The sequence below is a fragment of the Triticum dicoccoides genome, chromosome 7B, assembly GCF_002162155.2.
Source record: "Triticum dicoccoides isolate Atlit2015 ecotype Zavitan chromosome 7B, WEW_v2.0, whole genome shotgun sequence".
In the NCBI taxonomy this organism is placed as follows: Eukaryota; Viridiplantae; Streptophyta; class Magnoliopsida; order Poales; family Poaceae; genus Triticum; species Triticum dicoccoides.
Window position 1 is genome coordinate 767,353,369 of NC_041393.1, and position 17,891 is coordinate 767,371,259.

General features: G+C 38.8%; 1 protein-coding gene across 1 annotated transcript; it reads right to left on the reverse strand.

The window, feature by feature from the left end:
- Positions 1–16,879: 16,879 nt before the first annotated feature.
- Positions 16,880–17,269, reverse strand: LOC119337492 (putative disease resistance protein At1g50180). Its single transcript, XM_037609654.1, has one exon. The coding sequence runs from the start codon at positions 17,217–17,219 to the stop codon at positions 16,911–16,913; it is 309 nt and encodes a 102-aa protein (XP_037465551.1). The 5' UTR covers positions 17,220–17,269; the 3' UTR covers positions 16,880–16,910.
- Between the last annotated feature and the right edge of the window lie 622 nt (positions 17,270–17,891).

The window sequence follows — 17,891 nt, forward strand, 5'->3', positions numbered from 1 at the left end:
TGTTAAAAAAACTGATTTGACAACGACGGTTGTTGTAGAACGGTTCTATTATGTTGCCCATAGAAGCCACGTAAAATTTGCAGGAACAAAGTAGAGGACGTCTAACTTGTTTTTGTAGGGCATGTTGTGATGTGGTATGATCAAGATTTGATTTGATATATGTGATGTATGAGATGATCATGTTTTGTAATAGTTCACGACTTGTATGTCGATGAGTATGACCACCGCTAGGAACCATAGGGTTGTCATAATATTGTTGTATTACCTACATGTCAATCATTAAATGACCATGCAATTGCTTTAATTTTTCGCAATGAGTTAGTAATGGTTGTAAAAGAACTGTTGGCGAAGAAAACAACATGACGACACCTCGGAGATGATGAAGTTCATGGTGCTATGCCGGAGCTGATAGTGATCATTTGGTGCTTTAAAGATGGAGATCAAAATCGAAAGAAGGAAAATGCCATATCATGTCACATATTTGATTGCATGTGATGTTTGTCTTTTATGCATCTTATTTTGCTTAGAACAAGGTAGCATTATAAGATGATCCATCCACTGAATATGAAGATAAACGCGTTTTCCCTTAGTATGCACCGTTGAGAAAGTTCATCCTTTTGAAGTACCTCATGATGATCGGGTGTGATAGACTCTTTTTTCACATATAATTGGTTGTAATCCAGTTTTACACATGCAGAAATACTTTGTTAACTTGAGGAGCCCAATATGTACAAACATGACCTCGAAACACGGAGAACCAAAAGGTTAAACATGAGTCATATAGATGATAGATATTGGGTTTTCTACACCCCAGCTTGGTGCACCCACGAAAAAAAAACATAGCAAAACATTTTTTAAAAATCTGAAACTTTATTGGAATGATCATAAATTTTTTTATGGAAACTTGTAATCTGAGGTCCATAAGAAAAAATAGAACATTAAACATGAATCATATAACATGAGTCATATAACTATACGGAATGAGTCCATAATCTAAGGATTATCTTCAGTACTACACAAAAGGTTTATGTTCTTGATGCACTGCTAGGTGTGCCACCCGCTCCCTCAACTATAGATGCTATGAACATTTGGTAGACTTGAGTTGCTGAGTACTCGATACCCATGCTTTATGGCTTAGAACCTGGGCTCCAAAAACGTTTTGAGCACCACGGGGAAAATGAGATGATTCGGGAGCCGGAAATGGTGTTTCAAGATCGCCAGTGTGGAGAGGAATGAAGCCTTAGAACTTTTTTAGCCGTAAGATGGAGGAGAACAGCTTTGTTAGCGAGCATGTATTCAAAATGTCTGGGTACGCTTACATGGGGGTTGCTATTCCTGAGGAAGCAACAGTTGACAGGGTTTTTCAGTCACTGCCACCAAGCTACAAGGGCTTTGTGATGAACTATAATATGCAAGAGATGGAGAAGACACTATCTGAGCTTTTCGCGATGCTTAACACCACGGAAGTAAAAAATCAAGAAACAACATCAAGTGTTGATGGTTAAAAACACCCCCAGTTTCAAGAACGGTAAGGGAAAAAAGGAAACTTCAAGAAGAAAGGCAAGCCAGTTGTCGCTGCCATGAAGAAACCCAAGGCTGGACCAAATCCTGAGACTGAGTGTTTCTACTACAAGGGGAATGGCAATTGGAAGCGAAACTTCCCTAAGCACTTGGCAGATAATAAGACTGGCAACGTCAACAAAGGTATATTTGATATACATGTTATTGATGTGTACCTTACTAGTGCTCGTCGTAGCACCTAGCTATTCAATTGCTAATATTTATAACTCCAAATAGGAGTTGCAGAATAAGTGGAGAATATCGAAGGACGAGGTGACGATGCATGTTGAAATGGCTCCAAGATTGATGTGATCGTCGTCGGCACACTCCCTCTATGTCTACATTCGGCATTAGTTTTAAACTCAATAATTATTATTTGGTGCCTGCGTTGAGCACGAACATGATATCCGGATCTTGTTTATTGTGAGATAATTATTCATTTAATCTGAGAATACTAGTTGTTCTATTTATATTATTAGACGTTATCTTTTATGATCATGCAGCCAATGTGAATGGTTTATTCTTGTTGAATCTCGATAGCAGTGATACATAGGTTCATAATATTAATGACAAAAGATGCAAAATAAATGATGATGGTGGTACCACTGATACGTCTCCAACGTATCTATAATTTTTGATTATTTCATGCTCTTATATTATCATTCTTGGATGTTTTACAGTCATTTTATCGCAACTTTATATCATTTTTGGGACTAACCTATTGACATACTGCCCAGTGCCAGTTGCTGTTGTTTCCTTGTTTTCTTACTTTGCAGAAAATCAATAACAAACGGAGTCCAAACGCAGCGAAATTTTTTGAAGATTTTTTTTCTGGACCAGAAGACACACGTTGGGCCAAAGAAGTACCAGAGGGGGGCTTCGAGGGGAGCACAACCACCTGGGCGCGCCTGGGCACCCAAGCGCGCCCTGGTGGGCTTTGCCCACCTCAACCGCCTCTCGCACCACCCCTTTGCTCTATAAATACCCTGAAAATCCAAAAGCCCTAGGGGAGTCGACGAAACACAATTCCAGCCGCCGCAAGTCCCAGAAACGACAAATCCAATCTCACCATCACGGAGGGGTTCATCATCCTCATTGGTGCCTCTCTGATGATGCGTGAGTAGTTCATTGTAGACCTTCTGGTCCGTAGTTAGTAGCTGGACTTCCTCTCTCTCGTTTGATTCTCAATACAATGGTCTCTAGGAGATCTATTTGATGTAACTCTTTTGCAGTGTGTTTGTTGGGGTCCGATGAACTTTGAGTTTATGACCAGACCTATTTTATCCATGAAAGTTATTTGCATTTTGATCTCTTATATGCATGATTGCTTATATATAGCCTTGTATTTCTTCTTCGAATCTTTGGTTTAGTTAGGCCAACTAGATCGATTTCTCTTACCATGGGAAGAGGTGCTTTGTGATGAGTTCGATCTTACGGTGCTCAATCCCAGTGATAGAAGGGGACATAACACGTATGTATTGTTGCTATTAGGGATAACAAGATGGGGTCTATTCCTACATGAATAGATCTTGTCTACATCATGCCATCGTTCTTATTGCATTACTCCGTTTCTCCATGAACTTAATATACTAGATGCATGCTGGATAGCGGTCAATTGTGGAGTAATAGTAGTACATGCAGGCAGAATTTGGTCTACTAATCTTGGATGTGATGCCTATATAATGATCATTGCCTAGATATCGTCATAATTATTTGAAGTTCTATCACATGCCCAAGAGTAATTTGTTTATCTACCGTATGCTATTTTTCTCGAGAGAAGCCACTAGTGAAATATACGCCCCCCCGGGTTTATTCTTTAGCATATTTGCTTTGAGATCTATTTTTATTCGCTTTTATTTTCAGATCTACTAAAAACCCAAAAATATCTTGCTGCAAATTTTTGTTATTTATTTTATTTCACGTTTCCGCAAGATCTATTTACACGGGAGGGATTGACAACCCCTCTTACACGTCGGGTTGCAAGCATTTGTTCTTTGTGTGCATGTACCATTTACATAGTGTTGCGTGGTTATCCTACTGGTTCGATGACCTTGATCTCATCACTGAGGGAAATACCTACTGGATCTGTGCTGCATCATCCCTTTCTCTTTGGGGAAATACCGACGTAGTTCAAGCCACATCAAAATGATTTTTTGGCGCTGTTGTCGGGGAGACATCATCAACATCTATCAGGTTCCTAATCACAAATCTCATCTCCTTGCAATTTACATTATTTGCAATTTGCCTCTCATTTTCATCTCCCCCACTTCACAACAAATTGCCGTTTTATTCGCCATCTTTTTCGTTCGCCTTTTTCTCGTCAGATCTGTTTTTGTGTGCAATCTTGTTTGCATAGTTACGATGTCTCAAGAAAATACAAGTCGTGTGATTTTTCATACCAATAATAATGATTTTATTAGCACTCCAATTGCTCCTCCCGCCACTAGTGTGGAATCTTGTGATATCAATGTCGCTTTGTTGAATCTCATCATGAAACATCAATTTTCCTGTAGTCCTAATGAGGATGTCACATCCTATCTTAACACATTCGTAGAATTATGCTATATGCAAAAGAAAAAAGATGTGGACAATGACATTGTGAAGTTGAAATTATTCCCATTTTCTTTGCGAGATCGTGCAAAAAGTTGGTTTTCTTCTTTGCCTCGCAATAGTTTCGATTCTAGGGATAAGTGCAAAGATGCATTTATTTCTAAGTATTTTCCGCCCGCGAAAATTATTTCCCTTAGGACACGAATCATGAATTTTAAGCAACTTGATTATGAACATGTTGCGCAATCTTCCGAAAGAATGAAATTGATGCTAAGAAATTGTCCTACTCATGGTTTAAATCTTTGGATGATCATACAAAGTTTTTATGCAGGATTGAATTTTGTTTCTAGAAATCTTTTAGATTCGACCGCAGGTGGTACTTTTATGGAAATTACTTTGGGTGAAGCTACTAAATTGGTTGATAATATTATGGCAAATTATTCACAATGGCATACCGAAAGACCTCCAACTAGTAAAAAAGTTAATTCGGTTGAAGAAATAAATTCTTTGAGTGAAAAAGTTGATGCTCTTATGAAGTTGGTTTCTAACAAAAGTTCTCCTATTGATCTTAATGATGTGTCTTTGTCTACTTTGATTGAGAAAATTAGTGATTACGTTGATGTGAATTTCGTCTCGCAAAACAATTTCAATAATAATGCTTATAGAGGTAATTTTAATCCTAGGTATTTTCCGGGAAATTCCTCTAATAATTATGGTAATTCCTATGGTAGTCCTTATAATAATAATAGGAACACCTGTGATCTTGAAAATAGTATTAAGGAGTTTATCAATGCTCAAAAAGTTTTCAACAATACGATAGAAGAAAAGTTGAACAAGATTGATGATATGGCTAGAAGCATTGATAGAATTTCTCACGACGTAGAAAATCTCAAGTTGAAATTTTTTGTGACTAAGGTTGAAGAATCAATTAAAGCTTTATATGCTTCTATGGATGAAAATAAGAAAAGAACCCCTATGCTTAGAGCTAAAAGAGAATTTTTAGAAAGAGCATTTTCTAGTGATTGCTTTCATAAAAATGATGAAGATCTTAAAGTAATTGGTGCTTCTTCTATTGATTCTTTGTTTAGTAAAATTAAGATTGATGATAAAGGGACGGAAGAAGAGTCAACTTTATCTAGAAGGCATCCCGATAATTCGGAGGGTGAAAATCTTGATAGAAAAATTGATAAAAGTGGGTGTGGAGAGGTCAAAACTTTAACTAGTGATGTGCCCACTCTTTTCGATTACAAATACTTTAATTATGATAATTGTTCCTTGATTAATTGTATTTATTTGTTGCAATCCATGATAAATTCACCCCATGCTTATGAACAAAAAAAAGGTTTTACTAAACATATCGTTGATGCCATGATGAAAGCTTTGGAAGAAAAGTTGGAATTAGAGATTTCAATTCCTAGAAAATTACATGATGAATTGGAACCTACTATCAAAGTCAAGATTAAAAGTATGAGTTTTTTTGCTTTATGTGACTTGGGTGGTAGTGTTTCTGCAATTCAAAAATCTTTATGTGATGTGCTTGGTCTTACCAGTATTGAGGAGTGTTCTTTAAATTTGCACTTGGCGGATTCTCCTATTAAAAAGACTATGTGAAGAATTAATGATGTTCTTATTCTTGCAAATAGGAATTATGTGCCCATATATTTTATTGTTGTTGATATTGATTGCAATCTATCTTGTCCTATTATACTCGGTAGACCATTTTTCTGTACTATTGGTGCCGTGATTGATATGAAAGAAGGCAATATTAAATTTCAATTTCCACTAAGGAAGGTTATGGAACATTTCCCTAGAACAGGGATTAACCCACCATATGAATCAACCATGAGGGCATCTTATGGGTCTAGAACTAAAGATTACAACACTTAGATCTATGCATTAGGCCTAGCTAGGGGCATAAAACAATAGCGCTTCTTGGGAGTCAACCCAACGAATAAAATTTATTTTTGTCTTTTTCTTTCTGTTCTTGAGTGTTTGCACAATTATGCTACTGTTATGATTGTTTTTTGTGTTTCAGTTAGTGTTTGTGCCAAGCAAAGCCTTTGGGATCATGTTGGGTGATTGTTGATTTGACCTTGCTGGAAAACAAAAACTTTGTGTGCCAGTCACAGAATTATTAAAAATCATAGAAGTGCAATAAAATTCTGATTTTTTTACACAAGATTGATATACAAATTTCCTACATTGTCCTAATGTTTCAGAAGTTTTGGAGTTATTGAAGTATCCAAAGTTTTCAGATTGCTACTGACTGTTCTATTTTTTGACAGATTATGTTTTCATTGCGTTGTGTGCTTATTTTGATGAATCTATGGTTTGTATTGGAGGGTATAAGCCATGGTAAAGTTTTAATACAGTAGATATAATACAAAAATAAAATATGAATGGGTTTGCAATAGTACTTAGAGTAGTGATTTTCTTTGTTATACTAACGGATCTCATGAAGGTTTCTTGAGTTTTGTGTGATTGAAGTTTTCAAGTTTTGGGTGAGATCACGATGGATGAAGGAATAAGGAGTAAGAAGAGCCTAAGCTTGGGGATACCCATGGCACCCCCAGTTATTATCCAAAGAGGAACAAGCAACTAAGCTTGGGGATGCTCCCGAGTGGCATCCCCTCTTTCTTCTAACGACCATCGGTATTTTACTTAGAGCTATATTTTTATTCATCACATATCATGAGTTTCGCTTGGAGCATCTTGTATTATATCAGTCTTTTATTGTTTTGCTCTTTGTTTTGTGTCATCTATCCTTGCTGAACACACCTATTTGAGAGAGCCAAAATTATGGTATGATTTGTTAGAATTGGTCTTTGTGCTTCACTTCAATTTTTTTGGGCTATGGAATTGCTCTAGTGCTTCACTTATATCTTTTTGAGCATGATGGCTTTAATATTTTTGAAGAAATGCTCTCATGCTTCACTTAGATTTATTTGAGAGTTAGTAAAAAAATTAAGAAATCCTCTCATGCTTCACTTAAATTATTTTGAGAGAGGAAAAATTTTATGCACATGTTCTTCACTTAGATTTGTTTGAGCTATCAAAAGCAACATATTAAATTAGTCCCAAAGTGACAGATTATCAAGAGGGATATAATAAAAACTTTCTTGAAGATCATTGGACAAGATAAACTTGATTCTTTGTAATAGTTTTGCGGTATGATGATATAATATGTGAGTCATGTTGATGAGTAATTATGCTTTAGTAAGAATATTGATGTTAAGGTTTGTGATTCCCAATGTAAGCACGAAAGTCAATAGTTATGCAATAAAGTTACATCCTACTTGTGGTGCATTATTCGGTGTTAGTTATGCTTGATGCTCGCTTATGAGATTTTTCGTTTCTTGATTGGATGCTTCTCAATCTTTTGCTAACATTCAGTTGTACTAAGTGGGATTACTACTTGTGCATCCAAAATTCTTAAACCCAGTTTTTGCCATATGTGGTATTACTACTAGTGCGTCCATAATCCTACCTATATGCGGTATTTCCGTGCCGTTCTAAGTAAATTTTTATGTGCCATCTCTAATCTTCAAAATAAATTTCCTTTTTGTGTGCTCATACCGCTCATGAAATGGTAGGGGGTGGTTGATGTTTTTCCATGCTAGATGTGTTATTCTCAAGATGAGAGTTTATTCACTTGTCATTGCACGAGAGTACGACAAAGTTATTAGGGATGCCCACTCCCGAAATGAAAAAAAAGAATTTACTTTATGTTGTCAAATAATAAATTCCTTGGAAAGTGTTGGTATGGATGGTACCCGTGGATTCGGTTAGCCCTGGAATGTGAAAGTATGGTGAAAAAAGGAATAAACTTTATTTTCTGTTTGGGAACCACCTATGTTATATCTAGCATGGAAAGTATTGGGAACTACTCGGTCGTTTTCTTTGACAGGAAAGGCATGCCACCCAAAATGTTTTTATCACTATCTTTTTCGCTTTGAGCTCTGGCACCTCTACAAATCCATAATTCCCTCTGTGAAGGGATTTTCTATTTAGTTTATGGAATTTTTACTTTTACTTGAGTCTCCATCTTCTCTTATAAAGCACCAACTAAGGGGCACTATGATCGTACTTGAGCATTGGGTGTAGCTAATATACGAGTGTGTTTCATGAATGGATCAGTGATTGAGCATAATGGGCTAGGGATAACTTGGTTTAGTGTTGATATTTTGAAAGACATGGTTGCTTATTGATATGCTTGAGTATTGAAATCTTCATGTCAAAACTAGACTATTTCTTTGAATCATATAAAAGTCCAAATGTCCATGCTACAAAAGAAAATAATATGTGATGAACATGAGAGGCAACAATCCACATCAAAAATTCCGTTTTTATCATTTACCTACTCGACGACTAGTAGGAATTAACCATGGGGATGCTGATACGTGTCCAATGTATCTACAATTTTTCATTGTTCCATATTGTTATATTATCATTCTTGGATGTTTTAAAATCATTTTATAGCAACTTATATCATTTTTTGGTACTAACCTATTGACATAGTGCCCAGTACCAGTTGTTCTTTTTTGCTTGTTTTTTACTTCGCAGAAAATCAATACCAAACGGAGTCCAAACGCAGCGAAACTTTTTGGAGACTTTCTGGACCAGAAGACACATGTTGGGCCAAATAAGTACCAGAGGGGGGCTCCGAGGAAAGCAAAAGCCACCTGGGCTCGCCTGGGGGCCCAAGCGCGCCATGGTGGGTTGTGCCCAGCTCGACCGCCTCCCGCACCACGTCTTTGCTCAATAATTACCCCTAAAATCCAAAAACCCTAGGGGAGTCGACGAAACACAATTCCAGCCGCCGCAAGTTCCAAAAACCACAGATCCAATCTAGACACCATGACGGAGGGGTTCATCATCCTCATTGGTGCCTCTCTCATGATGCGAGAGTAGTTCATTGTGGACCTTCGAGTCCGTAGTTAGTAGCTAGATGGCTTCCTCTCTCTCTCTGGATTCTCAATACAATGGTCTCTTGGAGATCTATTTGATGTAAGTCTTTTTACGGTGTGTTTGTTCGGATCCGATGAACTTTGAGTTTGTGATCATATCTATTTTATCCATGGAAGTTATTTGAGTTTTGAAACCTTATATGCATGATTTCTTGTAGCCTCGTATTTCTTCTTCGAATCTTTGGTTTAGTTAGGCCAACTATATTGATTTTTCTTGCCATGGGAAGAGTTGCTTTGTGATGGGTTCGATCTTATGGTGCTCAATCCCAGTGACAGAAGGGGACATGACACGTATGTATCGTTGCTATTAAGGATAACAATATGGGATCTACTCCTACATCAATAGATCTTGTCTACATCATGTCCTCATTCTTATTGCACTACTCCGTTTCTCCATGAACTTAATACACTTGATGCATGCTGGATAGCGGTTGATGTGTGGAATAATAGTAGTAGATACAGGCAGGAGTCGGTTTACTAATCTTGGACGTGATACCTATATAATGATCATTGCCTAGATATCGTCACTTATTTGAAGTTCTATCAATTGCCCAACAATAATTTGTTTACCCACCATATGCTATTTTTCTCGAGGGAAGCCACTAGTAAAATCTAGGGCCCCCGGGTCTATTCTTTATCATATTTTCTTTGAGATCTATTTTTATTCGCTTTTATGTTCAGATTTATGAATCTAAAAACCCCACAATACCTTGCTGCAAATTTTTGTTATTTATTTTATTTCGCATTTCTGCGAGATCTATTTATCCAATCTCCCACAAATTTATCTATCTTTTTACCAGGGAGGCATTGACAACCCCTCTTACACGTCGGGTTGCAAGTACTTGTTCTTTGTGTGCATGTACCATTTACATAGTGTTGCATGGTTCTCCTACTGGTTCGATAACCTTGGTATCATCACTGAGGGAAATACCTACCGTAGTTGTGTTACATCATCCCTTCCTCTTTGGGGAAATACCAATGTAGTTCTAGCTGCATTCACCACACACTTGTGGCACTCCCGCTTAGGTCATATTGGTGTAAAGCGCATGAAGGAACTCCAAACTGACAGACTTCTAGAATCACTTGACTTTGAGTTATTTGAAACATGTGAACAAAGCCCCCCAAGCAAGATGACTAAAGCCTCATTTTCTGGTATAATGGATCGGGCAATTGACTTGTTGGAAATAATACATACCGATGTATGTGGTCCAATGAGTATTGCAACACAAGGTGGATATCGTTTCCAGACTTTCACAGATTATTCCAGTAGATAGGGGTAAATTTACTTAATGAAACACAAGTCTGAAACATTTGAAAAGTTCAAGGAGTTTCAAAATGAAGTGGAGGATCATCGTAACAATAAGATAATTTTTTTGTGATCTGATCGTGCAGGTGATTATCCGAGTTACAAGTTTGGTATGCATTTAAGACAATGTGTATGGTGTGTCCGAATGCCGTAATCATACTCTATTGGGTATGATGCATTCTATGATGTCTATTACCGACGTGCCACTATCATTTTGGAGTTAAGCATTAGAGACAACTGCATTCACTATAAATTAGGAACCATCTAAATCTATTGAAACGACACCGTATAAATTGCGGTATGGCAAGAAACATAAGCTATAATCGCATAAAGTTTGGGTGTGCGATGATTAACTCAAAAGGCTTCAGCCTGATAAGTTCAAACCCAAAGTGGAGAAGAGTGTCTTCATAGGATACCCTAAAGACTCAATTGGGTATACCTTCTATCACAGATCTGAAGACAAGATCTTTGTTATCAAGAATGGATCCTTTCTAGAGAAAGTGTTTCTCTCGAAATAAGTGAGTGGGAGCAAGGTAGATCTTGATGAGGTTATTGAACCTTCTCTTCAATTGGACAGTAGTGCAACACAGAAAGATGGCCCCATGGTGACTACACTAGCTAAAGAGGAAGCTAATAATGATGATTAGGTAACTTCGAATCAAGCTTCTATAGAACTTCATAGGTCAACAAGGACACATACTACCCATGAGTTATACGATAATAATGTCTTGGACATTATGTTGTAGACAACGATCAACCTACGCACTATGAGGAAGCAATGATGGCGCCAGATTCTGACAAATGGTTGGAGGCCATGAAATCCGTGATAGGATCCTTGTACTAAAACCAAGTATGGACTTTGGAAGACCTACCCGATGATCGACAGGCATTTGAGAACAAATGGATCCTTAAGAAGAAGACAAACATTGATGGTAATGTCACCATCTATTAATCTCAACTTGTCGCAAAGATTTTTGGCAAGTTTTCTCACCCATAATGATGCTAAACTCTGTTAGGGTTATGTTAGAAATTGCTGCATTTTTCAATTATGAGATCTCGCATATTAACGTCAAAATTGGATCCTTAATCGTTTCCTTAAGGATGCAGCCCAAAGGTTTTGTCGATCCTAAGGATGCTACTATTGCATGCAAGCTCCAGTGATCCATTTATTGACTGGTACGAGCATCTCGGAGTTGGAATCTTCACTTTGATGAGGTGATCAAAGCTTTTTGGATTTATACATGCTTATGGAGAAGCTTGTATTTACAAAAAAGTGAGTCGGAGCTCTGTAGCATTTATAATATTGTATGTGGATGACATATTATTGATTGTAAATGTTATAGAACTTTTGGAAAGGGTAAAAGGTTATTTGAACAAGAGTTTTGCAATGAAAGACCTCGGTGAAGCAGCTTACATATTGGGCATAATGATCTATAGAGATAGATGAACACATTTAATAGGACTTTCACAAAGTACATACCTAGACAAAGTTTGAAGAAGTTCAAAATGGTTCAGTCAAAGAAGGGGTTCTTGCATGGATTGCAAGGTATGTAGTTGAGTAAGACCCAATGCCTAGATACGGAAGAAGAAAGAGAAAAATATAAAAGTCGTCCCCTATGCCTCAGCGATAGGCTCTATCATGTATGTCATACTGTGTACTAGACCTGATGTGTGTCTTGCCATTAGTATGCTTGGAAGTTACCAAAGTGATCCAGGAGAAGAACACTGTAGAGAGGTCGTAAATATCCTTAAGTACCTAAAGAGGACTAAGGAAATCTTTCTTGTTTATGGAGGTGATAAGATCTAACTTTAACACTGTCCTGGATGAATCAAAGTCTCAAACCAGATGCATATTTATTCTTAATGGTGGAGCAGTTAGCTAGAGTAGCTTCACGCAGAGCATGGTAGTAGCATCTACATCTGAAGTGGAATATATAGTTGCTTCGGAAGCCATGTTGGAAATATTCCCTAGAGGCAATAATAAATTGGTAATTATTCTATTTCCTTAATCATGATAAAGGTTTATTATTCATGCTAGAATTATATTGACCAGAAACTTAAATACATGTGTGAATACATAAGCAAATACCAGGTCCCTAGTAAGCCTCTACTAGACTAGCTCGTTGATCAAAATATGGTTAAAATTTCCTGATCATAGACATAAGTTTTCATTTGATAACGGGATCGCATCATTAGAAGAATGATGTGATGGACAAGACCTGTTCGTTAGCTTAGCATATGATTGTTTAGTTTATTGCTACTGCTTTCTTAATGTCAAATACATATTCCTTCGACCATGGGATCATGCAACTCCCGGATACTGGAGGAATACCTTATGTGCTATCAAATGTCACAACGTAACTGGGAGATCACAAATATGCTCTACGGGTATCTTCGAAGGTGTCTGTTGAGTTGGTGTGAATCGAGATTCGGATTTGTCACTCCGTATGACGGAGAGGTATATCTGGGCCATCTCAGTAATACAGCATCACAAGAAGCTTGCAAGCAAAGTGACTAAGGAGTTAGTTATGATATGATGTATTACGAAACGAGTAAATAGACTTGCCGGTAACGATATGGAAATAGGTATTGAGATACCAATGATAGAATCTTGGGCAAGTAACATAGCGATGGAAAAGGGGAACTACGTATGTTGTCATAAAGGTTCGACTGATAAAGATCTTCGTAGAATATGTAGGAACCAATATAGGCATCCAAGTCCCAATACTGGTTATTGACCGAAGAACCGTCTCGGTCATGTCTACATCATTGTCGAACCCGTAGGGACCGCATGCCTAACGTTCGTTAAGGATATAGTATTATATGACATGTATGTTGGTGACCGAATATTGCTCGGAGTCCTGGATGAGATCACGGACATGACGAGGAGCTCCGGAATGGAGGTAAAGATTTATATATAGGATGATATGGTTGGGACAAGGGGTCAGGCCCACGGGGCTTTAGGTCTGTGCAAAAGGAAGTTTTGCGAAAGTCAGGAACCAGACGCTAGGGACCCTGGCGTCTGGCCCAGGGCCAGACGCCGAGGCTCATGACGTCTGGGCCAGACGCCAACGCTGAGGACCGTGGCGTCTGGTACTGGAATACGAGAAGGACTCTTCCTTGCGTTCTAAACCGACTTTGAGGAGGCTCTTTCTCCAAGGAACATCCCCAGGGCTCAACATATAAATAGAGGAGCAGGACTAGTCCCTGGGGGACATCACGATACACCAAGCCGTGTGCCGGCAACCCTTCCCCCTCTAGTTTACCCTCCGTCATAGTTTCTGTTCTGCTTGGTGAAGCCCTGCGGTGATTGTTCTTCACCACCACCGTCAGCACGCTGTCGTGCTGCCGGAACTCATCTACTGCTTCGCCCCCCTTGCTGGATCAAGAAGGTGAGGACGTCATCAAGCTAAATATGTGCTGAACGCGGTGGTGCCGTACATTCGGTACTTGATCAGGACAGATCATGAAGGTGTATGACTACATCAACCGCGTTGATAAACGCTTCCACTTAGGGATCTACAAGGGTATGTAGATGTTGTCCCCCCTCTCGTAGCTATGCATCTCCATGGTAGATCTTGTGTGCGCATAGAATTTTTTTGTTTTCCATGCAACATTCCTAACAGTGGTATCAGAGCCAAGTCTATGCCTAGATGATATGCACGAGTAGAAAACAAAGGAGTTGTGGACGGTGATGTTCATATTGGTTACCACCAATGTCTTATTTTGATTCAGCGGTATTATTGGATGAAGCGGCTCGGACCAACCTTACATGTTCACGTACATGAGACCGGTTCCAGGGACTAATGTGCAACTTGTTTTGCATAAAGGTTGTTGGCGGATCTTTGTTTCTCCCACTTTACTTGAATATAATTTGACTATGGCGGTCCTTGCAGAAGGTTAAAAGGCGACTTGGTAATCACCGTTGTGGTTTTGCGTAGGTAAGAACGGTTCTTGCTAGTTGCTCATAGCATCCATGTAAAACTTGCAACAACAAAGTAGAGGACGTCTAACTTGTTTTTGCACGGTATTTTGCGATGTGATATGGTCAAGACGTGATTTGATATATGTTGATGTATGAGATGATCATGAGTTCACGACTTGCATGTCGATGAGTACGACAATTGGCAGGAGTCTTAGGGTTGTCTTCAATTATTGTATGACATGCGTGTCAATCACTAAGCGCCACGTAATTGCTTTATTTTATCGCTATATGTTAGCAATAGTTGTAGAAACAATAGTTAGCAAGATGACCCCGACGCAACGATGGAGATCAAGGTGTCACGCCGGTGACGATGGAGATCATGCCAATACTTTGGAGATGAAGATCAAAAGCACAAGATGATGATGGTCATACCATGTCGGATATTTTTGATTGCATGTGATGTTTATCCTTTATTTCGATTAGAACGACGGTAGCATTATAAGATCATCCCTTCACATAATTTCAAGATAAAAGTGTTCTCCCCGAGTTCACAGCGTTGCTAAAGTTCGTCGTTTCGAAGGACCTCATGCTGATCGGGTGTCATAGACTCTACATTCACATACAATGGGTGTAAGCCAGTTTTGCAGAAGCATAATACTTGGGCTAAACTTGAAGAGCCTAACATGTACAGACATGGTCTCAAAACACTGGAGACCGAAAGGTCGAACATGAGTCATACAGTAGATATGATCAACATGGAGATGTTCACCATTGATGACTACCCCATCTCACGTGATGATCAGATATGGGTTAGTTGATTTGGATCATGTATCACTTAGACAACTTGAGGGATGTTAATTTAAGTAGGAGTTTATTAGTAATTAGATTAATTGAACTTAATTTATCATGAACTTAGTCCTGATAGTATTTGCAAATCTATGTTGTAGATAAATGGCCGATGCTACTGTCGTGAGAGATATGAAGTCTTCAACAACTTCTATAGCTATAAGATGGAGGAGAACAGTTCTGTCAGTCCACACATACTCAAAGTGTCTGGGTATCACAAGCATTTTACTCAGCTGGGAATTAATCTTCCAGTTGAAAGTGTTATTGACAAAGTTCTTCATTCACTGCCATCGAGCTACAAAGACTTTGTTATGCACTATGATATGCAAGGGATGAAAAAACGATTCCCGAGCTCTTCGCGATGCTGAAATCGGCGGAGGTAGAAATCTAGAAGGAGCATCAAGTGTTGATGGTTAACAAGACCACTAGTTTCAAGAAAAAGGGAAAGGAAAAGAAAGGGAACATATGAGAGAGGGATTGCAGCACCCGAGCTCCACCGCTCTCTATATTGAAACATTTTGAAATTCGTGTTTTGGGAGTTTAAAAACAAATGAATTTTTTTCTGGGGATACATATACACATTCCAAATACCCGTGGCAAGTTTTGATAGAAAGCTCGCTTTGTTTTGGGCTATAGAAAGAAAACAAATTTCTGACAATGTATAAGAGAAATGGGGTGCCATTTTTGTCAAAACTTTCTCCTGTTTGTATTTCTCAAAATAGAAAGTATTTCTTTTTCAGACTTTTACCAGGCCTTAGGAATGTGTGTATGTATTCACGTAGTTGATTTAAGATCTATTTTAGCAACCAAAGATTATTTTAAAAAAAATCAAATATCAAGAGCCGTGGAGCCAGGTAGCCGCAAGCACTTTTCAGCTAACATATGCACTATAGACCTGATAACCTATGTACATACATCAAGGTAACTATTTAACCCGGGGAACATTGTTGAAAATGTACCCATGTTAATTATGTGTAAAGATCGTGGTAAAACAATAATAACAAAGTTGATAACCTATGTACAAGCATCGCAGGTGATTTTTAATCCGGAGAGAAATATTGTTGAAAAACATGCCCGTGGTAGTCTTCTACATAAATAGCATGACAATATATGCACAACAAAGCAAATAATTTACTTAGCCCGAAAGTGTTAAAGTTTGACTCGCGAATGAAAATATGTTGAAAAATATACCCTAGATAACTCATCCGTAAATAATATTGTTATGTACGCACAGAAAGGTTGATAACTCATATACAAACACCGTGGTAACTTTTTACCGCTGGATAAAAGTTCTTTAAAATATACCCACGATAATTTCTTCTTAAACAGCATGATAATATACACACAACATAGCTAATAACATACTTAGCCCATATGTGATAACTTTTTGACCCCGGTGAAAAAATTACTAAACAATATCATGGATAACTCATGTGTAAATAACACAATAATATACGCACAACTGAGTTGGTAACATAATTAGCCCAGGCTTGGTAACTTTTTGAGCGAAAAAAAGTGGTCGCAAAAAAAGGAGTTCGCTCTTGGGGCTCCTTCCAGCGAACATAATCATTCGCCACACTCGCAAAAAAAAAAAAACAACATAATCGTTCGTCAGACCATACCCTCGAGAGTAACATATCATTCGCTGAAACTCTCCCTTAAAGCCGACGTACGCTAGTTATTGGCGTCCATAAAAAGTGCCAACAAGATAGTGTGCAGTGTATATACACAAAACAACTACGGAGTAATTGCTTTGTTAGCGTAAGCAGGGGAACAAAATAAAAACGTAAGCAGGAGAAGGCAGACGCACCTCCTCGTGGAAGAAGTCGTCGAGCGCGTCCTCGGCGTCGAAGGCAACATCGCGCGTTTGGCGCACCCACACGCGGGTTAACCCGTCGGTGCCGGCCCGACGTTTCCGGTCGGCGTGGCGGACGAAGGCTTGGAGCCACTCCAGCCGGTCGCGCAGTATTATGATGTCGTCGCCGACCTGAAGCAGTATCTTGGCCTCGCTCACCGCTAGCTCACCAAGCTTGGAAAGCACCGCAGTTATTGCCGCCTCCGCCATGGATGAAGAATCTGCTACCTAAGCTAGATAGCAGTTACTCTGTCCCTCTCTCCCTCCTCTTTGCTACTCTCTCCCTCTCTTCCTCTTCTTATACCCTCTAAATCATCTCCGGCTAGATTAAGTAAAGACGTCCGACGAGAGACGACTACACAATAAATTAGTTACCCTGGTTAGGTACCCTGCTTGTAGTCGGGGGCGTAGCTGTCTTTGTTAGATTAGGTACCCTCCGTATGCAAGCCTAGGTTCTTTAACGGATTTGTTACACTGGGAGCCGGCAAGAATGAATTAATTTCAATGGAGGTTACGTTGTTACGAGGTTACGTTGTCCTTTTCAATGAAGATTGATAAGTTTAGGATTTTAGATATTACACGCTTTTGGACCTGAGGAGGCATCCCGCCTTAGAGCATCTCCAATAGCTGCCTTAAAATAGGGCATCAGAAAACAATTTTAGGGCATTGAAACAAAATTGCGAGGGAAAAAAATTCTTCTCGAACTGTATTCTAAAGTAGGGCACCACTGCTCCAACAGCTGCCCTAAAACGGGGCCCCAAAACAACCAAACTTAAACTTGATCATTGCAAAGTCGACATCAAACATTCGAAGATTCAATCATCAGGGGCTGCAACTAGCTACTACTAGGTGCTAGATCCATCAACTCTGGCAACTCGGGGG

What these genes read in the sequence shown, in the direction of transcription:
- LOC119337492 (XM_037609654.1), bottom strand. Translation starts at nt 17,219, where the DNA reads ATGGCGGAGGCGGCAATAACTGCGGTGCTTTCCAAGCTTGGTGAGCTA.